Source organism: Pinus tabuliformis, chromosome Q (assembly GCF_031772625.1).
Source record: "Pinus tabuliformis cultivar Carrire ecotype Pingquan chromosome Q, CPIR1, whole genome shotgun sequence".
Taxonomy (NCBI): Eukaryota; Viridiplantae; Streptophyta; class Pinopsida; order Pinales; family Pinaceae; genus Pinus; species Pinus tabuliformis.
Genome location: NC_142296.1, coordinates 1,155,153,986 through 1,155,179,161, shown reverse-complemented (window position 1 = coordinate 1,155,179,161; position 25,176 = coordinate 1,155,153,986). Strand labels below are relative to the sequence as shown.

Below are 25,176 nucleotides of genomic sequence, written 5' to 3'. Positions count from 1 at the left end.
GATAGGATGTTCTCCATTTCTTTCTACATAGTTTTATTTTTATGGAATGATTATGCTTTGTGTGGATGAGACTATTGAAAATTTCAATGGAAAGGAAGGATTTTTTTGCTTTAGGTGGTGCCTTTCAAGGCAATGAATGTCACTTTTATTAATGACTTCAGTTACTGCGGTGTTCCAACAAAATCCAAAGCCTTGTCTTATAACATACTAACTAGAAAATTAGACATGGAATATTTTTTTTGTAATTTTAAAATTGTAATAGTGTTTATATATATATATATATATATATATATATATATATATATATATATATTGATTATGATACTTTATTTAGTAAAAAGATAGAGTGAAATGTAATCAACTTTAAGGATTAATTGAGATTAATCTTAATACTTTATATATAAAATTTTAAGTATCACTATTAGAGTACTAATACTATATATTTTATAAATATATTATTTTGTATATACTATATACAATTTCACATTGTTGTGAGTATTTGTTGTTTCTAGAAGCTTTAGATTAAGTTCTATTTTAGGAAGGGTTCCTTTTGAGCGGAGATGTATGCATGGGAGAGTGGTTGCTTCAAATGGTTATTTTGAAAAATTTTGTTGCCAATGCTCTCATGTCTAGGTTCTACCTAGAACTAGCTCAAGGTGTTCATAACAAAGCATATGTTTGGCCTCATGTTAACCAATTACATCAACATACCAATTAATCACTAGTACATAGATGGATCTATCAATTTGGTGTAGGAGCTTCTTAACTTATTCAAGTTAGTTTTTGACATATTAATCATTATGAGTTTAGTTCAAAAAATGAATATCAAAATCTATTTTACCACCAGATCTGTTCATTGATATTGAAGAGGATTACCACTATTTTTTCTTATGTCTCCCACTAGAACAAATTATCATAACTTGTTTCACTCCACGAATTGGTTGACATTTTCCACACCAAGGAAAGTGTCAATGTGAAGGATCTCTATTACATACTTTCCTTGACCAAGGAAGACTTCGTCAGGTTTCTTCCATACTTCTAGCCATTCTAAATTAAAGGAACAATCATTACGGATCATAGAAGAATATGAACATTCTTTTGATGAAGAATTAAGCAAAGCATTTAATGAATCTATTGTAGATGGAAATGCATTCAAAATAATATGCCAAAACTTAGACAATCCAACCAATTTCTTAGATATAAAAAGAGTAAAATAACAAGTAATCATATCTACTGATATTAAAGTAAAAGGATATAAAGGCTATTCATTATTAGATGCTCAAATTGATATTAGTTCAATCATGTATTAGGCAAAAACAAGCTATTCTCCAATTTATTTGGGAACCAATAATAGTCAAGCTTAGAGCTATAATTATAAAAGTCTTAAAAATAAATAGGTATGCACCAAATTTCCTTATTAATAGATGACCAATTTTACCTCATTACTTTATTTGAATAAAATATAATATTCTAATTGACATGTGGTTGGTCAAGACTTTGACCATAAATACCCCATTTACTATTCTTAAAAATTATGTTCAACAAACCATAGGTAGAAATCAAAAAACATCTCATACATAATAAAGGTCTACTTCATTATCTAAGGTTTCACTTTCTTTCGCCTTTATTAATCCAAAATTTATATTTTTAATGAGATTCTACTAACACATCCACTTTACTATATTGCAGCTTGTTGCACTTTTTAATCTCATTAACTTATTTTGGTCATATATGAAAATTAATTTCATTCTTTTTTTTTCTATCTCATCTTTATTTCAATTATCTATTTTATATCTAATTGTAACTTCGCAAGTTCAGATTTTTGCTAGGTTCTTCCCTTCAATATTTGATGGAGCAGTAATCGATATGCTTGATCTACTTGAAGAGGATAATGATGATGTTAAAGAGGGAGTAGTGCATATCTTGGCCATAATTGGTGGTAAAATCAATGAAAAGATCGCTGAGAATAGGTAAGTTGAACAATTGGCATAAACTTTGTGAATAATATATTTTTTAATTAGAGGCTTACACTCTGATTGTTTTCATGTACATATAACTGGTTTGGCATCCAGCCATGTAAATATACTGCTTGAAAAATTATGCTTAAAGGGTACTCGAAAGCAGGCCATGTATGCAGTGCAAGCTATTGCTGCAATACAAGAGGATTCTGGACATAAGACATTTAAAGGGTTGTGCTTGGTGGGTTGCATCGCAAAATTTTTGCATATCTATATATTGTGTGTAGACATTTCTAGGTGTTGCCTAGCTTTATGCTTTGATTTGAATTTTTTTAAAGCTTTGTTACTTGCACATTAACTGGAATATGCTTTTCTTACCTGGTTTGTTAATTCATTCAACGCACAGGCACTTGTCCATAAGTTGGAGTTAAGCGATGAACATCTGGCAACGGTACTGCAATCCCTGGGTTGCATTGCTCAAACTGCAATTGCGATTTTTGAGACTCGGGAGGACACCGTCATTAAGTTTATTTGTAGTAAACTTCTTCCGGGGAATATGAAAACACAAGTTTGTGCATTGTTGTTTGTTCTTTTTATATGGATTGCAGATTGTGAAAATATTTTGAAATTTCATAGATAATAATTTGGCTAAACATTGAACCATTTTTAGTGAGTTAAATAATTAATTAACGTGCGATCTATCAAATTTTCCCAGAATCTACATTTAGATAATATTCTCACGTTCTCGTGAAATTGGTTATCATGCCTCTCCAGATTGCCACTGACATGTCCGAGACAGGGTGCAATGGCAGAAGTAAAGATTGTTTTTTAAAGGTTCATTGACATGCTAATTTTCATGTTTATATGTGCTAAAAATGCATTCTCCATGTTTATTTTTATTGGGACTATTTTTTCTTTATTTCTTTGATTTTTTTTATTTTATATGGGAGCTAAGAATGTATTGTCTATGTTTATTTCAGATATGCGGTCTTAAAGCAATTGTGAAAATTTATTTAGCATACAAAGATGATGCTCATTTAAGAAGACCAAGCTCAAAGCTCAATCTGTTTGAGGTGCTTAGAAAGCTAATTACTAAAGGAGAAATATCAGAGGAAGCCCAATCAAGGTACATGCGATACAAGGCTTTCCTTAAGGCTTTCCAAGGCCAGCATAATGATCTATAATATGGCTACTTTTCTCACTCTTTAAAACGATTCTACTTGTTGCCAGCCACGTCGACAAATCTCACATGAGGCTTGCTGCTGCAAAGGCAGTTTTGCGGCTTTCCAGGCGCTGGGACAGTGATATAAGTCCTCAGCTTTTTAATTTGACGCTGCGAACTGTACAGGTTAGCGCTAACGCTTTAAAGATTATTTTTCCATTTGTGTCTATTAGAGTAACGGGTCATTTATTCATATGTTAATGTAGAATATAGTTTGTCTCAAATTGATTTCTTTTTTTCAATTTAACCACAAGAAGTTGGTTGCAGCAACTACATTGTTTGATTAATTAATATCTTATACTGGATGGATTGGAGTCATCAATAGTTTCACTGAAGTACACACATAATTTCTATGTTTTATGTCTTGGCTTCAGGGCATTGACCCTTATGTGAAGAATCAATTTCTTGCTAAGGTTCATAAATACCTAAAGGATAAAAATCTCCACCATAAATATGCATGTGCTTTTGTACTCAGCACAGATGGACGAACTCAGCATGATAATTTAGAGGTAGGGGTTGAAACTTGTTACTTGTATTAAGTTATTAACACAGTTTTCATTTGCTGGTAGGCTATATATTCTGATTCTGGTCTCATTTTTGCAGGCCACACGTTACCTGGCTGAATTTTTTGAGACACGTCGAGGTACCCGGGTATCCTCTTTGCAATCACATTGCAACTCATGTAGAGGTTCTCCACAATGTGTTCTCAGTTATTTGATATGTGCTATGGCACACAATCCTGAGTTTTATGCTTCCAATGAAAGCTTACATGCAAAAGCATTTGATCTAGCTTGCCGGTATGCTTTTATTATATTTCTCATCCACTTTTCTTCTGGATCAAATATCTCAGGGTTATCTTCCTAAGTAGCAGTCTTTGACCAATTTTCTGAATCTACGTGAGTTTTTCCATATAAATATAAGATCAACTTGTTTTGCAGGCAGTTGCAATTTTTTGTTTCAGTAATACTCAGTGAAGATCGAGGTACAACAGAAGGAAATAAAATGGATACTATTCTTTTGATAATGTCAGTGTTTCAGACCATTAGACAAAATTTGGGAGAAGCAGCTGATAAAGCAAAGTCCAAGGTGATTGGATATTTTTATGTTTGCAGTTGATCATTCGCTAGACTCTATTCTGGTTACCTTGTTTGGTGTATTTGAATTTTCTTCATGTTATGTCCTTATTTGTCTTATCTCTATGCCAGTGAAGATTTCAAATTTCAGTAATTTTTTAGTAAGTGTTTGGAAAGTTTCAACATTTGCAGATCCTCTGTACTTTGTGCGATCTTGGTCTTTCGATCACAAAGGACTTTAAACGCAGTCAGCCCAACACACAAAGTAAAGGAAAACCAAAATCACTCCCAAGATGGTACAAGAAGACTTTAGAAAGGAGTGCAGATGGCCATCTAGAGGTATGCTTTTTTGTGAAACATGTTTGTAATATGTGAAATCCAAGAATCTCAGGTTCATACGCTTCTAACTTTATCTTTGTAATAATGACGTTAATCATTGAATATTTTTCTACTAGACATACTCAAATATCGAAATCCCCTTTCACTATAATTATGAACTCATTATTCTTTTTCTGCTTGGTTTCAGGGGAATTCCACTGCAAGTTTAGTTAACAGGAGTCCAGACAAGAATGGCCCCGGAGATGAGGAAAACTTGGAGGTAGTGGAACCCTCAGAACAGCATGGGGACAAATCACAAGGTGCAGTAGTCGTCCTGAATGAAGTTATTCCTGCTGCAGATCATATCATGAGCACTCCTCCAGTAGCAACAATCATTCCCAAAAGAAATCAAGGGAAAAGAAAACGAGGCATGCCTGGCCAGCACTCACAGAGTGCAGCGAGAGGTATGTCTGAAGAACCACAGAAAGAATCATCCTGCAAGGTGGAGCGAAAAGGAAAGGGGAAAACTATGGTTGCTGACATTAATTTGGCCTCTCCCGATGTAGAAAAGATAGAATCGTCTAAGAGGAAGAGAGGACGTCCCAGGAAAGAACCACCTGACATTTCTTCTCAAGGTCAGCATCAAGGGATGCTGGAGATGTCAGTCAGGGGATTGGATGATGACGGAAAGAACCAGAAAGGGGCTCCAAGAAAGAGCTTAAAGAGAAAAAGCATCCCTGGAGAGCAGGAGGTAATCATTTTATTCTATTTTTAATGAAAGTATTTGCTTCTCACTGTTATTTGTTTCTCTTGATACAACTGATAAGAGTTGTTTACTTTTATTAACGGATAAAAATGGCTAAATCATACACAGTTGCCCTGTGTAGCAGAAATAAAAATATATTAAGCACAAATGGTGCATGTGTAAACACACTCACACAGCGATTACACACAGATCACTCTATTAAATAGAGTTTTTGAGATCCAACTTATTCCTAATTTAGAGAGAGTGGTTGAGAGAAACAAACCAATTTCTCAAATATGGAATGTAAGCATTAATTCCAACATCCCCCTTAATGATTACATTACATGAAAATAACAAAATAATCAAGCTTATCAGTAGATGCTCCATCAAGTTGCCTCATAACCCTTGGAAAGGTGTAGTTGGCAAGTTGGATTCCCGAGTTCTTTTCCTCAACTCCCGAATGAAGGACCTCCCGAAGTCAATTACTGGACAGCATTCCAATCTGTCGCATAACCTCATTAGGAAACCACTTCCATGTCTACCACTAATGAGGGATCCTTCCCTAGATCCGCAACTGCCATACTATCTGGACAACCATCCATATTGAGCCTTAATGCTACTTGATCTTTAAGTACTAGCATCAGACACATAGTTGAACTGCTGGTTATTTTTGAAAGAGTTCAATAGGTATACTCTCTTATATTTGCTGATTCTTTCCTTTTTAACACATCACTAGCACAACTTCTGCAATTCCACGCTGTATGCCCAATTTTCTTGCAATAGTAGCATTCATTGTCACCTTTGTTTGCATTTTTCTTTCTCATCCTTGACTTTGTCCACAAGGCATTTTCTACATGAGAGTTCCCTTCGGTATCCTCTGGTTTCAGTTGTTTTTCCTCCCCGAGAAGTGCTGCAATTGTCTCTTGCAATGTTTGTGTAGATATTTGACTCAAAGTAAAAACAACATTACTATAACTTGAAGGAAGACTATTTAATAATACAGCTTTAGCATCTTCATCCTCCACCTTTGTCCCAGCTTCACCTAATTGTCTTAAAAGATACATTAAATTATTTATATGAGTGGACATAGATGTCTCCTCATTCATTTTAAGACTAAATAATTGCAGCTTTAGGGAAAATTTTGCATTTGTAGATTTTACACCAAACAATTGAGCCAAATGTTCCCATATTTCCTTTGATGTTTTAGTAAGATCTACATGATGTAATTGTGAATCAGAAAGAGCAAGTCCAATAATAGACTTAGCTTTGTCATCTCTATTTTTCCATTCAAATAACTCTTTGGCATCTGTAGGTGCTGCTTCTGAACCATTCACTATTCCCCACAAGCTTTTATTCATTAATTGCAGTTGTATTTTTACTTTCCATAAGGGAAAATTCAAACCACTGAATTTGTCTAACACCATAAACTCCATGATAAAAGAGAATACCTTTTCTAAAAATGGAGAGGAAAATCCTGTTGAGAAAAAAAAAATGAATTTACAGGCTTGAGAAAGACCGTGCGTTCCTCACCTCTTTCGATCAGATTCCAAACATGGATTCCCTGTGAAACATGACCGGGTGACCGATCCCCACCGGGTAGTTGGAAACAAAACAAATAGCTTGCTAATCACAAAGCCAGCCACGATGGGCACTGTATTCATATCGACAGATCCCTAAATATCACAATTCTTAAACCATCATATCCTGAAACAATGGCTGATTTCAGAAGTTAAACCCTCGATTTGGCTGAATTCAGAGTTCTACAGATTTAGAGAGATTAATTGAAATGAGCTATGAACCCTTCTCGTAGTCATTTCACCCCAACGCAACGACTCTCTCCGATCTCACTATTATACGCTCTAAGCTCAGCTCAGGGACCGTAAAAACAAGCTACCGCTGCTCCACACTAGTCTGCACATCGCAACTATGATTTTCCTTCAGCACAATGGATCCAAATGCACCTCCTCACAACACAGGATCAGATCTTAGCAGCTCTGATACCATGATAAAAATGGCTAAATCATATACAGTTGCAGCAGAAATACAAATATATTAAGCACAAATGGTGCATGTGTAAACACACTCACACACGGATTACATTCAGATCACTCTATTAAATAGAGTTTTTGAGATCCAACTTATTCCTAATTTAGAGAGAGTGGTTGAGAGAATTTCTCAACCATCACAAACCAATTTCTCAAATATGGAATGTAAGCATTAATTCCAAGAATCTCAGGTAACTTTATCCTTATAATAATGGCATTAATCATTGAATATTTTTCTATTAGACATACTAAAATATTAAAATCCCCTTTAATTATAATTATGAACTCATTATTTCTTTTTCTGCCTGGTTTCAGGGGAATTCCGCTGCAAGTTTAGTTAACAGGAGTCCAGACAAGAATGGCCCCGGAGATGAGGAAAACTTGGAGGTAGTGGAACCCTCAGAACAGCATGGGGACAAATCACAAGGTGCAGTAGTCGTCCTGAATGAAGTTATTCCTGCTGCAGATCATATCATGAGCACTCCTCCAGTAGCAACAATCATTCCCAAAAGAAATCAAGGGAAAAGAAAACGAGGCATGCCTGGCCAGCACTCACAGAGTGCAGCGAGAGGTATGTCTGAAGAACTACAGTTGCAGCAGGATGATCAACATTCCACACAGAAAGAATCATCCTGCAAGGTGGAGCAAAAAGGAAAGAGGAAAATTATGGTTGCTGACATTAATTTGGCCTCTCCCGATGTAGAAAAGATAGAATCGTCTAAGAGGAAGAGAGGACGTCCCAGGAAAGAACCACCTGTCCTTTCTTCTCAAGGTCAGCATCAAGGGATGCTGGAGATGTCAGGCAGGGGATTGGATGATGACGGAAAGAACCAGAAAGGGGATCCAACAAAGAGCTTAAGGAGAAAAAGCATCCCTGGAGAGCAGGAGGTAATCATTTTATTCTATTTTTAATGAAATTATTTGCTTCTCACTGTTATTTGTTTCTTTTGATACAACTGATAATAGTTGTTTACTTTTATGAACCCCATATCATATGTTCTTTGTTATGATAATGTTGTTAGAGATTGTTATGTATATTGCGTAAATTGTTTGAAGACACTGATACTTAATCCTATACCTTTTTAAGACCACCATCATTTATAGTCTCCTTTGGTAAAGTGTAACTACGCTTTAGTAGACATCGTGTAATGTGCAAGGAACCAATTATTAGCTATACGACAACTGGAACTACATGCTATAACACTAATATAAGTTTCGGGAATGCTTTGGAAACCATGCCTCTTGGTATGAGCTATATAGTGCTTCTTTTGTTTTGCAGAATGTTTCTCCGAAACTGGAGACGGAAATTGGAGAAGAGTTGGTTGGGCGTAGAATAAAGGTTTGGTGGCCACAGGATAAAAAGTAAGTAGATTTTTTTTTCTTCTGATTTTATTCCAATCTTATTCTTAATATTTTAAGAAATTGCTTTTGAGAAATTGCTTTTTGAATGGTTTTGATGGCAAATTGGAGTATAAATGTACTTTATTCCCTTATATTTTATAATAAAAAGTTTCATGAAAATAATTATGGAAATTGGAGTATAAATGTACTTTATTCCCTTATATTTTATAATAAAAAGTTTCATGAAAATAATCCATAATTTAGGGTAAGAATTAAATGAAAATAATCTATAAATTTAGGTAAACTTAATTTACTATCCATTAGGTATTTATTTATCTATCCTGGTTGCTAAATTCTTCTCTCAATCTATCACTCATTCTCAATCTATCACTCATTTTCTGTCATGGTGATGGGTCCCCTTTGGGGTTCGGGACATCAAAATGATGAACATAGTACTGTGAATAATCAGGGTCACATTTTTCCAAAAAATAATCAATGTCCACCATTCAACTAGTCATATAATGGTAAGGGTCATCTCCTACAAGCACACAGTCTCCTATCTAGAAATCATCTAGCATATGGTCAAGCCTCTTTTTTACCCTATACCTTCTTTTCTTTTTTATTTTTGATCATAAGGTTTGGCTTTGGAAGAGAGTAAAGTGTCTACTTGACGCATACATTTTACAATTTCCCCATTATGTTTCTGCTTAAGAATCTCTAATTTCTTGAGGGTTTAAGTTTGAAAATTATTCTTGTGCTATCTCAAGGATTAAAGGTTCATCATGCTTTTCCTTCCTTTTCTTGGGAACAATCATCTCTTCAAAAGAAAAGGGAAGAAAATGCAAGTCCTCATATTGATCTTCTATTGATGTCCTTGAATTTTTGGAAGGATATCCATCCATAAATTCCCTTCAAATATCAAATATGTGATTATTAGTCTCCTTGATGTCTTCCACATAGTATCTTATGATAGGTTCTATATAAAGTATAAATGGTTTTCCATCAAAAATTTGTATGATGGCATATGATAGATCCATTTGCAAATTCCCAGTTATCATGGTTGACCATTTTCTTGATAAGAGCATGCCCTAGGCATCAAGGACATCTATGACAACAAAAATCACAAGAATAGTAATGTTAAGGCTAGCTTCCAATCAAACCTTGAAATCTTTGATAGATTTGATAGAATTTGAACCAAAACCACAAACATTTCCATAAGGTCTTGCAGTATGAAATTTTATTGGTTCATCAACTTCAAGGGCATCACATTAGCAAAGGAACCAAAATCAAGTAAACAATTATGTAGAATTAAATTGTTCTCACTAAAGAAGGGAGGAAAGGTGCGTGTCCACCATTTATTTTATCATAGTGCATATTTTGTAAGATCATTGGAGGATCCTCAAGTTATTTGTCAATATTGAAAAAGAAAATTATTTGACCTACTTGAATTTCAAATTTGGTCAATTCAAGAAAAGGTACAAGAGCATTTACCTTAGTGAGTGCATTTCCTAAATCACCATTAAAGAAGAATCACTATCCTTTTGGGTCAAATCTGGTTTGGGTTATTGCTAAAAGGTAAATATGTTCTAGTCCCATTTTTTGGTGAGGCATCATTGTTGTTTTCCTTTGGATTTTTGTTGTTGTTTATTTCTCCTAGTATATTACAACTCCTTAAACCTATCCCATGCTTTTATAATAGTTTAGGTAATTAAATGTTAGACAACTAACAAGTTAATTTGTGCAGGTTTTATGAGGGAGTTGTGGAGTCATATGATTCTAAATCCAAAAGGCACAAAGTAAAGCCCAAGTGCTTCTCCTTCTTTAAAATTTTCAAGTATGAAATAACATTGCATTTTGTTTTATGTATGACAAATTGTTGATTTAAATTTTCATTTTGTAGGTGGCTTATAGTGATGGGGAGGAGGAAAACCTAAGAATGGCGAAGCAACGTTATGAATTTATTGATGGTAACCCCATGCCTATGGAAGTTTGTCCATAATTATTAATTATTTTTATACAAAAAATATTACTAGTTGGTGGGTTTCTAATTTTTTTTTTTTTCCTTTTTTTTGTAGGTGATGAGGGTAATAGTCAGAAGTGCTAAATCAATTGAGTATGTGTCAAATATGTTTTTATTAAAATGAGGGTATAAATTTGATGGGCACTCCCAACCGTCAAGTAAATATTTTATGACGGGTTTCCATTCCCACTTGACTTCCATTCGCACTAAATTGAGCCACAGGTAGGGGACTAATTAAATGCACAATTCAAAATCATTTATTTCCCAATTGTTTAGTTTATACAAATATTATTCTAATTAATTTGAATTTGAATGTGTTATATTACAGTACCAGATTATGGGGGCTTACTTTGCGTAGTGGAACTCACATAAGAGTTCTAGAAGTGATACTATCTAGACTGGATCATAGATAATTTGTATATTTTTAGGCCCATTTCATAGGGCACATTCATATGTGATACAAACTTTTTATATTTTCATACATGGACAATTTATGGATGGATGAACATTATTTTAGTTTATGGATGTTCATGTAATGTAATTTTTATATATGTTCATATAGGGAGTTTATTGATAGATTTATTATTTCAGTTTATCGATGTTTATTAATCTTACTTATGGGTGTTCATTAAATTTCAATTTATGAATTTGTTAATTATTTCTCTAGTTTATTTTTTTCTATAGTATACCTTTTATTAGAAAAGATAACAATTTTGATTTCTTGCTTCATAGACTAAGAAAATAAGTAAAATCTTAGACTAAGATGCAAGTCACTTTGGTACTTAAAATGAACTGAAATATATCATGGTTCAATTAAAAAACACAAATAGGATTGAAATAAGTTTTAAATTCAATTTTAAAAGATGTCTTCAACTAGTAAACAATAAGTAAGTTTTATTCAATTTTATTTCTTTTGAGACCGTCTACAGGAGATTAGTCATAACATGATATAAGTCATATGTATTTGAATTTAATATACCAAAAAAAATCAATGTTGTGATTCTAGATAATTTTATATAATTTTATGAACTTTCCTAAATTTACTTGACTATCCAAATATTTCAATCAATTCCTTATCTTGAGGCCTTCAATTAATCACGTTCAAGAAGCAAATTTTACAAAATAACAATTTTAATTTCTAGTTTCATAGACTGAGGAAATAAGTACGATCTTACTATGATGCAAGTCACTTCGATACTTAAAGTGAACTAAAATATATCATGTATGTTAGTGCAATCAATGTATGTTATTTTAAATAATTAACAATATGTTTCTACAATTTTATGAACTTTCCTAAATTTACTTGGCTATCCAAGTATTTCAATCAATTGTTTATCTTAAGACCTTCAATTATGAATATTCATAAAAATAATATCTTAGAAAATAACAATTTTACAAAATAACAGTTTTAGTTGTCATATTGGCATGTATAAAGTTCATTTTAGTTCACAATCAATGTATTTTAAATTACAATGATTTTAAAAGATGTCAAAATGTAAACTACAAATAAGTTTTATTAGATTTTATTTCTTTTGAGGTTATCTAAAACTTTTTAATAGTCATAGCATGATATCTATATATGTATATGTATATGTATATGTATATGTATACATATACATTAATTGCAGCACTTCTATTTGTTGCACTTTTTACAATCCAATATGAAGCATGTGTGTATCTCTTTCCATGGAGATAATTACTTGTGATTCTTTTATCTTTATTTTTATCTTTTATCTTTTAGTTCATCAAGCAATTACCAAAAAATAGCATAAAAACACGAGATGTAGGGAGACAACAAGGGAAAAACCACTATCTAGGGGAAAATCCAGTCAACAATTCTTCCTTCAATAGTCTCATGAGATAATCCAAGACGCTTGACTTAAACAAAGACTTCCTCCACACTAAGTTAGCCCTTTTTTCCTTCTTGTAGATGATAATCCTTTAATAGCAACTTCTGGTGAGGTCGAATTGACCAGTTGAGTCTAACTTGTTCTCCTTGAGGATGACTTGGTGTGGAGGGGATAAATAATATGTTTGACTCAATATTAATTCTTTTTACATAATTCAAAAGTTGAAGAAGGGTCTCTTTAAATGGAAAATGACTCTAATGACTCAGAAAAATCCTAGAACTCCTCAATGTGGACTTTGACCTAAAACATGATGACCCAAGCATGAAACCCATGCTTTAATAAGTCATAATAATAATGAAAAAAATATTTTCTTAATTCTTCTAATAAATACATTTAAGTGTCCCCCGATCGAGGTGTGAGTTAGACTCATTGGGATCGTCCTAGCCAACTGTTTAAGGCATATCTACGAGATATTTCACCCTATATATTCATGCTGCACTTGGAGAGGTGGCAGTGCACATGCATAGTTTAATGGCCATCCTTGAGGGTGGCAAAGGTATTATGAAAAACATTAAGGCGAGGTTTCCCACTGGTTTGTTGAGTAAGTTTGTTTGCACTCTTAGGCTTTTGTGGATTTGGTTTGAGTTGGTCATTTTGGCTAGCTCGTGGTCTTTGTCTACTCCAGGTCTTAACAACGATCACTGGTATGTTTCCACTCTTAATTTAGCTTCCTCTACATGTATGGATCAATATATTTTCCCTCCAAACTATGAGTTGCATGGTTTTGTGGTTTGGTGAGACTCGAAGCGAAACTTCCTAGAGCATGGCCTTGAATGGTTTCTAGTTCGGTTTGAGTCTTTATTTTTGTATGTTGTGGTGTCTATGGTGTATGGTATCTGGTAGTCCCACCTTGGTTCTTGCAGAGTTTGGTTGGTAGACTAATTTGTATGTTTTGGTCCTCCTTGCTCGTGTAGAAATGAAACAGTAAGGGTTTGGGTTTTTGGTAAATTTTGTTTGGTTCCAAGGTATTTAGTCTTTGGGTGAGCTTGAATTTGAGCCTTGGTTGTCTGTAGATTTCATCACAACCTTAGTCATTTTTTATTTGAGGCAAGGAGAGCCCCGTTGGAACATTTTAGTCCAGTCTTGACCTGTTGAATAGGGCATGTTAGGTTTGGTTCTCTTTTCTGGTTATGGGTCGGTCCTAGTCAAGGGGCTACTCTTGGGTTAATTCCTATTAATATAGGCTTGCTTTGGGGCAAGTGGGTTTGGTTTCTATATCCTGGGTGCATTGTATTAGGTCCTGATGTAAGGTGTTTTATGGGTTGCGGCCTCCGGGTAGCTATTGGCCCAAATTCATATTCTCTTCTTTGTGTAATGTTCTATTGAAATTCAGAGATAGGCCCATCAATGGAAAATGGTGGAAAAATGGTAGATATGGGACCATTAAACAATGTTGGCAATATGATTAGGAGTGAGTTCCTTACTTGGTGGATTTTATTTGAAATTTCTTTAACAGGTGTGTAGAGAGAAAGCAATCTTGAGCAATTCCCTGCTTCTAATCTGTGACCCTATTTGGGTCGACCTCTAGAGGTAGACATGGGTCATCATCTGATTGACAGAAGTAGCATCATGGTCCGTACCTTTGGTAAAGGAAATAATGGTCATGGGGGCCATGGCCGTGGGAAGTAAATGAAGGCCTCCCCTTCTTAGACCATTCAACCTAGTCCTTCCAAGGGGACGGGTTGGGAACGCAAATCGACCTCTCATATAATTCAGGAAGAAACTCAAGCATATCATGATAGTAGATCTAATATAGTCAAGCAACTTATTGCAGATTGGGAAGTAGAGATTCGATAGACTGAGGAAGATTTTGAACGTGATTTAGACGATTGAAAAACAGTGATCCTAGACCCAGGCCGCATTCATGGTAGATCATCTCAATACAACCAGACAATCCATTTTTTTTGGATAATGAAGAGAACCCTAGCTAAATCTTTAGAGAAGTTTCCTCCTGATATGGATTTGGCCTCCCATGGACGCCTAGATTACACCAAAGAATTTCAAAAAATATAATTTTAATTACAACAGTAGAATGGTCGTCTCAGCTGAATATAGAAACATATACCCTATATTCCCCATGCAAATCTACCAGTTTCCACTGTGAAATACCTTGCACCAGCGGATTTAGCTAACAAGCAGTAGAAAAAATGCATCTTTGCTTTTAGTTTTGCATGGAACAATTTCAAATTTCTAGGCTTATTAGTACTTATGTCTATAGATATTTAAAAAATAGGAAGAAAAAATACTCTCAAACATACATAGCATGGTTGGTGAGACTTATTATTTTTTGTTTTTAGATGGCATATTTTGTGGTTATGTGGCCAATAGACTTGGTTTCCCTCAGGGAAAGTTGAGGCCACCTAACCTTCATACATATGGATGTAATGTGCTATATTTTTTAAAATTAATGGAAAGGTAACACCATGCTTACAAAAAAGGAATGCATTTCATTGTGACTCAAATACATTTATGAAGACAACCTAGTTACATATTTCAACACTCCCTCTCTACTAGCAAGGTATTCATAATAACAAGTACGAGGAAGATCTTAGAAACATATGAACCGTGAAGAGTTTAGGCACCAAAATTCCATGGACTAGATTATTGATGAGGTAAATCTATCCAATGACCTTCAACAGTATAAATACTCACGGTGCCACATACTAGATTCTTAACTAGGGCAATCTATTAGGGTGGGACTAAGATGGACTAAATCTTTCAGCTAGTCTAGGTACCATGAGGCTTACTTGCTAACCATCAACCCAGGGATCCAGGTACATATCTAAGGTTATAGCTTTATGACCAATGACACCCTCCCTAATTCATTCGAGATCTAGACATCAATACATAGTGCTGACTGGATGTCTTCCCAGTAACTGTGTCTCACACACAAATCCTCTACACTCTTGATTATTCCAATCGGTAGAAAATCCTCCCTGATCAAACAGATTAGTAACAAATATATCTCGTGTAATCAACATGCTATCCAACCCCTGAGATATTTACCTGTACAAACACAACCCTAATCAGTAAGAAAATTTCAAATGTACATAAGTAAACACAAATCTCTGGGGTCTTTTAGGCAAGTTGATGTTGCTTATCAATTTATTACAGTGGTACTTTCATACGAATCTTGACAAAAGATTCCTCAATCATACATATTCTTTTCCTACTTCACTTGCAACAACATGTTCTACAATCAAATATTTCTTTCCTTATCATAGTATCCCCTCAAAATTCATTCTCCAATTTCTTCTTTCAAGATGCCCATCATGACTATGGTACTCTCTCCCTCTTAACTAGGGAGATTTTTAGGCTCCCTCTTAACTTAGGGGATCAACTTCTTCTTATGAAATTGGAGAATATTTCATGGCTTCCATCCTTCTTATCAAAGTTATCATGACCATCATCATTCATATAACTTTCTTCATCATGCTTATCATATCAACTTATCTTCACCATCTTGAATATTATGTACCTGCACAAATTAAATTGCAAGTAAAACCAAATACATATAGAAGCATGGCATTAACTATATTGGAATCATACAATAATGGTAGAATTTTACATTAGACATCATATACGCAAACTTAGTTAGGTTAAAAAATGAGAGACACATACTTTTATACTTCTTTCTAGGGCTTTTGTCATAAACCCTAGACTTTATCATCAAGACTTTAAGAATCTCAAGCAAGATAACAAATTTCATTATATCTAAGGCTTCAATATTTTTCTCCATAGGTATTACATACCCTACTTCAAAATATTTCAAACCCTAGAAGAAATTCAAACAAATTTAGTTCTTCAATGCATTTAACAACTTTAGACTTCCACTAGGATTTAGTACAGGATCCTAGACTTCATACATGAGCCATTAAGCTCTAATAATAAAAAACACTCACAACTCAAATTTATATTTCAACAAAATTTCATAAAACTCAGATTATCACACTTATCATCACATATTAGAGAAATTAAATTCTAAAACCCTAGAATTCACAAATACTATCATCCTAAAGGATCAAGCATCGACTAGGGTTTAGTTCCAAACCATAGGACACATGACCATAAAAAATTAGGTCAACACATATATCTAGGATTCCATCATCATGCACAAGCATATCATAACACGTGTTAGTTAAACCCAATGAAAAAACTATCAATATATTAAAGTTAGACATATAACAAACTTGATCAGACTAGGGTTTTGATCAGACAAACACACATATACCTAGGATTTCACTCCTAAGACATTATCTAAAACAAGGGTTTTTTCTTATACACCCTACCAAAGCCTTAATGATCTAGGGTTTCAATACAAAACATAGAAAACCCTAATTTATTAATACTTTAAATGTTTGGTATTTCAGATATTACCATTCAAACCTAACAAGTTAGGGTTTTCATAACCGTACCAAAACACCAAACATGCCATCTTTAAAAAATTCAAACATCAAGAATATCATTCTCCTAGACTTCCCCAATAACCCTATGTAGACTAGGGTTTCACACATTATCATTGACACGCTCATAATCTAGGGTTTTTACATAGAACATTTCTAGGGTTCCACAAGAATAATCAAATATATGAGGGTAGATTTATCTAATGATGAATCAACCAATCAAGAATATTTATGATCCAAGAGAGATAAACACAATAATTTTATTAATGTAGAATAGTTTATCAAGAATTAATAAAGAAAGAAAAAATTATAGTTCTTAAATATGAGTGACTATAGCTAATCCAAGAGGTGCACAACTCTAAGGTTACACAACGTTTTGGTAGAGATATGTGTATTAGCCCAAGAGGTAAGAATTTGTAGATGGGCTCATAGGAGGATGTATTCTTTGTTGTATCAATAAGCCTAGTGATAGGATACAAGGTCTATACCATCCCTTACCTATACCCACTCATCCTTGGGAAAAAATTCCATAGAGTTTGTGGGAGGTTTACCAAGAACCAAGGAGGGACATGACTACCTATTGATGGTAGTTGATAGGTCAAAGAAGATGTGCATTCTCATGCACTATAAGGGACCATCAATGGGAAATAAGTATAAATATTCTTCTATGGACATGTCTAGATGCACTTTGGAATCCCATGGAGCATAATTTAAGATACAAACATAAGATTTCTAAGTTCATTTTGGATTATGTTGTGGGAGAATATGGACATGATGTTGAAGAGGTCTACAACATTCTATGCACAAAAAAATGGAAAAAAGAATTAGTCAAAAATACTTAGTGAAAATTTTGAGGGATTGAAATTAGAAGTATATGAATACTTAGGATAAAAATATGGTGTACATAAAACACTCTTATAATAGGGAAACCCACACTTTTGCCATTAGTTCCCATTTGAAACTTGTTCTAGATATTTTTTACCTTCACCTTTGGATATTACATATAAAAAAAAGAAGTGAGGGAGGATATTATAGGGGAATCCGTTAATGAAACAATTTATTTTTGAGAATATCAGATATAAGTCATAGGAAAAATGCAAGTCCAAGCATGATCAACACATATTAGAGAAACCATTTAGAGTGGGAGCAAGAGTATGGTTATAATTGAATAAGTGGAGGCTACATGGTCTTGGTATCAAAATCAAGGCTCTATGATGTTTACCCATTGATATACTACAAAATTTTTGAGATAATGCCTATAATCTACCCCTATATGTGCACATATACTTAATATTGAATGTAGAAAATGTGAAACTCTATGATCCTTCCATGCTAGATCAGGAAGAGGAACAAGCCCTACCTTATGTGGATTGTTTAGCACCAAATTCTCATATGGAGTTGAAAAAGGATGCACTTTTGTAGATTAGGTTTAGGAATAAAATACAAGGGAAACATGACCTTTGGAAAATTGGGTTGAAAGGATAGCTTCCAAGCAGGGTTAAATGGTACTCTAGGTAGAAGGTAAAGGAAAAATGTCCTCGACTCATTCTTTAAAATATTTTGGGGAAAAAATACCCCAAAAATGGGTAGGAATGATCTAAATTGGACAATTATATTACTTTCCTCATTCTTGATGCTTTTAGAGGAAAATTTGGAGGAATCATATCACATGACCATTTTTACTAGTGGGTACCAATTTGGAAAATTTGGCTTTAAAACCATTCAAAATAAATTTGAGGCATTACATATATTTTTTTTAGGGTAAAAGGTTTCTACTTAAGGAAAATGTCACACAACATATTCTACACTCAGATACCTTTCCAATGACACAAAAACGACCTCAAATAGAGTTCCTATACAAATGTTATGCCACTCAGGAGTTATCATTCCCACTTTGATCACTGTGATTTGAGAGCATGCCATGTCATCTCTCATTATTCATGGAAAGTGAGCTAGATACATGATCATTGTGAATAAGGCTCTAGAAGAGTCAATATTGGAACTCTAGTGAAGATTTGGAGGATTCCAACTTAACCAGTAGTTGGCTATTGCATTGGTTTATAACCAAAACACTAGGAGGTTAAGGGGTTCCATTCTATTCGGGTGCATTTTGTGCCATAAATGAGAAAAATAGCCAAAAGTGGATAAAAAGAGCGAAAATATAGAATGGTTTTGTTTCATATAAACCATGTTCCACATGTCTGACTCCTTTATACTTGCATCAATTTCCATTGAGATAAAGAAAGAGCATAGCAACCTCACCATCCAACTGAGTTTTATCGCAAAAGGGTTTCCCAAGTAATATCTTGTGGTATTATGATTTTGTAAGTGAGCCTTGTATTTCATTTTATTGATATTTGTATTTGAATTCATACACATTAACTAATAATTTAAAAATTCCATAAATATAAGGAAAAATTAACCTTCATAGTATAGTTTTCAAAGTTCAACAAATTTTCCTTATCAGATCCATTGTGACAAATTGTCTAATGGAATATCCACGACAATTTATGAATCATTTCCTCTTTGAAAACACACTTAGAATATGAGGAACAAGACTTTAGAGAACATGTTCTTTTGAAGATCTTGGTAGGAAAACATGCATTTTTATTATGTTTCAAAAACTTTAGTTCATGAATAAGATAATGATATCCTTTGAAAGGAAGATCATTCCTCTATTAATCCATGAATTCTGAGCAAAAGCTACCCTTTAAGATCAACCTCAAAATTTCCAACCCCGAACCATCCTTTCTTGTACTTGGTGCAATTTCTATGAGGCCCAACATGAAGAGAATCATTGTGAGGTTTAGAAAATTTTAAAGAACAAATATTTGCTACCTTGTCTTAGGTTAAAGAGGAATAATTTCTATCTATCATTGCAATAGGATAAGTTTATAATGATAGAAATATAAATGGAATGGACTTTTTGTAGAAAAGGAAAATTATTTTTGTTTTGAGTCAAAGAGTCAAATTGTCAACCACAAGACCAAGTCAGCCCTGGAGGCAGCTATTCAACGCTCTTGGGCATGTATATATAGAATTCAACATGGCCATTTTGGAGATCATTCACTCATTCATCATCACATCGACGTCTATCCCAAACAAGAAGAAGAAGATGACTAAACTCAAAGGAGAGAGAGGAAAATCAAAGGAGAGAAAGAAGACATGTTTTCTACCCTAGTTTTCCTTGCATGTGGAAATTTTTTTGAGGTATGGCATGCACAATTTTTCAGGGGGCCAACATTTCAGGAGTTGACTATATTTCAAAGATTTGAATAGCATAGAGTTTTGTTAACATTGAATTTATTGGAGGAGATTTGGTGGAGGGTTGATTTGAATCTGTGTGGTAGTCTTGGGTTTGAGATATCTCACTTTGATCTAATTCTATATGAAGAGGATTTGTTGGATTTTCCCCTTTGTGAAGTTTTTCCCTAGCTTGGAGCCTAATTTCTAGTGTCTCTTGGCTTCAATGCTTTATGTCATCCATGTTTTTCTATTGTGTAATTGCTTGATGACATAAATAAATAATTAAAGCTAAGAAAATAATAAATATCAGTCACAAGTAATTACCATGATAAGAAATTCTATCATATAACAAAATTTCAAATGGTACTAGACCTATGGTATAGATAGGAGCAATATTAAGGAAACCCTAAGTAACGATAAGAAGTCAGAGAAATGGGAGTCTAAAGGAGAGTTTGAAGATTTTCCCAATGCCTATGAGGTAGTCGAGATCATCAATGGAGGAAGGACTAGACAATCTATATTTGCTCTCTATGTTTTAGGACAAAATCTTTGTGTTGTAGCAAGGTGACCCTTTACTGACCAAAAGACCTATGATGCATCAGTTATGAAGGCCGAGTTTCCTCACCATGTTTCATTGGTAATTAAGGTCTATAAAAGGAAGTTAATAATGGATTTTTTTATTACTGCAATAACCCTAGATAGAGGATAAAAGTCTGTAACAATTTTGTGAAGTTTGAAAGCGAGTTTCTGAGTCTCTATGACAACAAGTTTATTGTTATGAAACCAGCTCAAGAAAAGATAGAAAAGATAGATCAATGCCTTAGAATTCAGCCTCTTCGAGGGGGCAACCTCCTTTACATTACATAAATGAACAATCCTTGGATGATTCAAATGAAAATACCTCCTTTCTATATATAGGAGTCTAAGGGTCATAACATAATCAGAGCCGACATAGCAATAATAATGTAAGGGCACAATAATAACAATAGTGGGCTTCTATGGGGCACAATAGTAACAATATGGGCACTACATGGGTACATCAATATAATAAGTGGGTTGTACTAATAACAATAAGGGGTTACACTAGTAGCATAGGGGCTTAACATGCCCCTCTCCTTCAAAAAGCGTTGTCCTCAACGCTTGAGTAGTTCTTGATACTTTTGTATAAAATTCTTGTCCTGCCATGTGGAATATTCAGTGGGTGAGTTCTTCCACTTGATGAAATACTATGAAATTGATCGATTTCATAGTTATCAGGTTCCTGTTTCTATGACTGCTCCAGGTTCTAATATGATTTTTCCTTCCTCTTCAATTTCTGGCAATATTGTTTGAATTGGGATCTTTTGCAACTTTTGAATAAGTGGCCATACTTCTTCGTCCTTCTTCCATTCATCCCTTTCTTCATTTATCCAACCTCGTTGGATAATAGAAATAGCACAAAACGATGCTTCCACATCCTCATCCTTGAAGAGTCTTCCCATTCGGTAAGGTCGCCATTTTTTAAGTGCATGTAGTATTGCCAACATTTCCTTCTCATAAATAGCTTGCTTGAGATGTAGCATTAAAAATACCCAATCACCTACATCAAAATAATTTTCACTACAATGTTGATCTACCTGTTGTTTCGTTTGATTTTACACCGAAGTGGCATTATCCTTTAAAAGTTGGAGAACTTGTTGTTGATGCTTGATGTGATCTTTCATTGCTTGAACCTTTTTCTTACTGATATGTCCTTCTATCTGTAGAGTTTGAGGGGTGGTAATTTTTTCCAATCCTTTACAAGATATGGTTGGATTCATTTCTTGATGCTCGATGTGATCTTTCACTTCTTGAACATTTTTTTTCTTAATATGTCCTTCTATCTTGATAGTTTGAGGAGTGGTAATTCTTGCCAATGCTTTACAAGATATGGTTTGATTCATTTCTTCTTTCACCGGGGTTGGGTCCTGGCATATATCTTCTTCTTTTGATGTTTCTTGATCCTTTTCTTCCTCCTCTTCATATTCTATGTAAAATAATTTCTTCTTAGCACACTTATGACCTTTAGTGCATTTGCTATCACAATTGTCACAAAGCCCTTTTTCTCTTTTTTCTTCCAATTGTTGTGGTGTAACCCTTGTAGGTTGTGGAAGGCTAGGAGAAACAAAACTTCCATATTTATAGTTGTGAGGGGTATGCTTCCTGGTTTCCATAATTTTGCTTTCCACTCTGTCACAAAGCCCTTTTACTCTTTCCAATTGTTGTGGTGTTGCTCTTTGTATCCTCATAATGTGCTATCATTTCCTCCATGAAAATTGACCACATAACAAGTTGTTTATGAGAACAAAGCCCTTCATACCATAAAAATTGGTCTGGTTCTAAATATGAAGATGCAATACATAGCTTTTGTAACAGTGGTACACCATGTAGATCAAAACATTGCTCCATCTGAAGTATCCAATTTACTGAATCCTTGCCATCAAACATCCTCATCTTTATTTTTCTTGATTTTAGGAGCTCGATCTTGAAACGAATGTAACTCTGTACTTTCATATCTTTAATTTCTGAAATTGCGACCTGTAGTAGCCCTCTGTGTCCTCTTTCCAGTGCCACCATTCTGATCCAAATTGGATTCTCCAAGAAAGAGTTATGCACAATCTCCCAAGATGACCTGATTATAGACCTTTCTAGAAGAGCGAAATTGTATGAAGTTCCACGTGTCACTGTTTCGACCTTTGGCACTGAAAAATATATACAAAAAGCTACAGTCTATCCTCTTTATGTATCTTCTTACAAAATTTCAATCTGATGCTTATAGAGAAAGTTATGATGATTTTCCCCAGGTCACTTATTTGGAATTTAATTGAGGAGTCTTCAAAAAGACCAACTTCCTCAGATCATATCTCCATAAATATAGCACGAAAAGCTCTAAAATTCGGACCCGAAGTTCACCGTGATTTCTTCTCAAATGGTTTTTTTTTTAGCTTCTGAAACGTCGCAAAAAAAAGTTATAGTGAAAATGCCACGATGACCTGTTTGGAGCAACGAAACCCTAGAATCCAAAGCTTTGATACCAAATGTTATGAAACCAGTTCAAGGAAAGATAGAAAAGATAGATCAATGCCTTAGAATTCAACCTCTTCAAGGGGGCAACCTCCTTTACATTACATAAATGAACAATTCTTGGATGATACAAATGAAAAGACCTCCTTTCTATATATAGGAGTCTAAGTGGTCATAACATAATCAGAGCTGACATAACAATAATAATGTAAGGGCACAATAATAACAATAGTGGGCTTATATGGGGCACAATAGTAACAATATGGGCACTACATGGGTACATCAATATAATAAGTGGGTTGTACTAATAACAATAAGGGGTTACACTAGTAGTATAGGGGCCTAACATTTATTGAAGCATTTATTTGCAAAGATTGGGAGAAGAATTTTATATACAATCTATTTTCAAGTGTTTACATAACAAAGTTTAACCCATGACATTCGAATTCTAAAATATCTTCTCTTTGTGACATGCGAAGAACTTCAACTTATAAGGATCCCATTTTTGTGGAATTTGAGCTCCATGACAATTTTATGATATTCATAACACAATCTATATACTTGAAGTAGTCCATGTTAGATTAAAGACGAAGAAGGACTATTGAAGGGTGATAATAGAAGTTACAATTGATCTATGCTAGTGCTTAAGAGGATAAGAAGACCAAAATTTTCCCTCAATATTCTCTAAAGTTAGATTGAATCTCTTGTGGTACTATATGAAAAGCTTCCTAGGGACTAACTATACTACATCATATTTCCTTGAAAGAATGGCTACAATCTGAAGTGAGTAGAAGTTGTAATCATATCAAGCATTATTTGTGAATGAAATTTGAATTTATCTAGTCTAATCATATAAAGTGATAAGTATGAATAGCTATATGACAAATCAAAATTGACAAGGCTACTCTAAAGTAAATATCTAAAGTCAATATATAAAACCAAGAATCTGTGAAAAAAATGACCAATTTACTAAAGTTTGTCCGCTATTTCTTTGTGAAAGAAAAGAGCTGGATTATGTTATGCCTCATTGTGAGGAGGACTACAATTATGGACTAGATATATGTGAAGTATTTGAAGATATAAGCTATACCTCTATCATTTATGTGGCAACCTGTGCAAAGCATCATGCAAATTTTATGACAATGTCTTGGTCTATAATGTTACTCCTTTACACATGCAAAAGACAAAAGTTTAATATCTAAGAATCATGATCCTTATGCAATATGCAAAGTGTAATTTAAAGTTGACTTTGTTACAATGAAAGAACATACCTGTGAGATCACCTTGCTGGACCTACAGAATGTGGAAGGGACCAAAAAATATGTCGATTATATCCAAAGGCATATGAACCATGACTATTCCTGTGGAACCCTGTGGAGTAATTTGAATTATCTCAAGGCAATATATTGCTCAAGATCCGAACTATAAAATGTTGCTAATTTTTTTTAAGCAGACGACATGTTTCAGACAAGTTTAGGAATGAATAACTTAAGACTATAGCCTATTCACATCCATTAAAGAACTGGTCATATAAGAAATTCATGTGTGTAGCCTACAAAGTACTCAAGGAGAATAAAAGCCATATGTACCCTCACTCAAACAAGAAAGAAAGACTAAAAGACAGTCCAAAATCTTTGTGGCAACATACCTCTAGGATATCTGAGTTTTCTATAGAAATTATTGCTAGCACAGTCGATGTGGCATCTAGATATGAGATATTGTGACAAGAAAATATTTAAGACATCTCTTTTGAAGATCGAATCCTTCTAGGATTCATTCATGTGGTTCATATCCTAGCTTGAAGGACGAAGGTCTGAGATCAATGTTTGACCTTTTGAAGACCATATGAAGAA

At 34.1% G+C, this 25,176-nt stretch overlaps 1 protein-coding gene across 1 annotated transcript in view; it reads left to right on the top strand.

Moving 5' to 3' along the window:
* LOC149223743 (sister chromatid cohesion protein PDS5 homolog A-like) overlaps positions 1 to 25,176 on the top strand; it is a 167,808-nt gene that overhangs the window by 4,194 nt on the left and 138,438 nt on the right. Inside the window, exons 12-27 of the mRNA XM_089387984.1 lie at positions 1,819 to 1,970; positions 2,073 to 2,199; positions 2,365 to 2,526; positions 2,733 to 2,792; positions 2,939 to 3,084; positions 3,189 to 3,306; positions 3,555 to 3,689; positions 3,784 to 3,977; positions 4,119 to 4,266; positions 4,446 to 4,592; positions 4,780 to 5,322; positions 7,677 to 8,249; positions 8,641 to 8,723; positions 10,447 to 10,498; positions 10,603 to 10,689; positions 10,778 to 10,786. Of these exons, the coding sequence (XP_089244110.1) occupies positions 1,819 to 1,970; positions 2,073 to 2,199; positions 2,365 to 2,526; positions 2,733 to 2,792; positions 2,939 to 3,084; positions 3,189 to 3,306; positions 3,555 to 3,689; positions 3,784 to 3,977; positions 4,119 to 4,266; positions 4,446 to 4,592; positions 4,780 to 5,322; positions 7,677 to 8,249; positions 8,641 to 8,723; positions 10,447 to 10,498; positions 10,603 to 10,689; positions 10,778 to 10,786 (2,736 nt within the window). The remainder of the gene's footprint in view (positions 1 to 1,818; positions 1,971 to 2,072; positions 2,200 to 2,364; positions 2,527 to 2,732; positions 2,793 to 2,938; positions 3,085 to 3,188; positions 3,307 to 3,554; positions 3,690 to 3,783; positions 3,978 to 4,118; positions 4,267 to 4,445; positions 4,593 to 4,779; positions 5,323 to 7,676; positions 8,250 to 8,640; positions 8,724 to 10,446; positions 10,499 to 10,602; positions 10,690 to 10,777; positions 10,787 to 25,176) is intronic.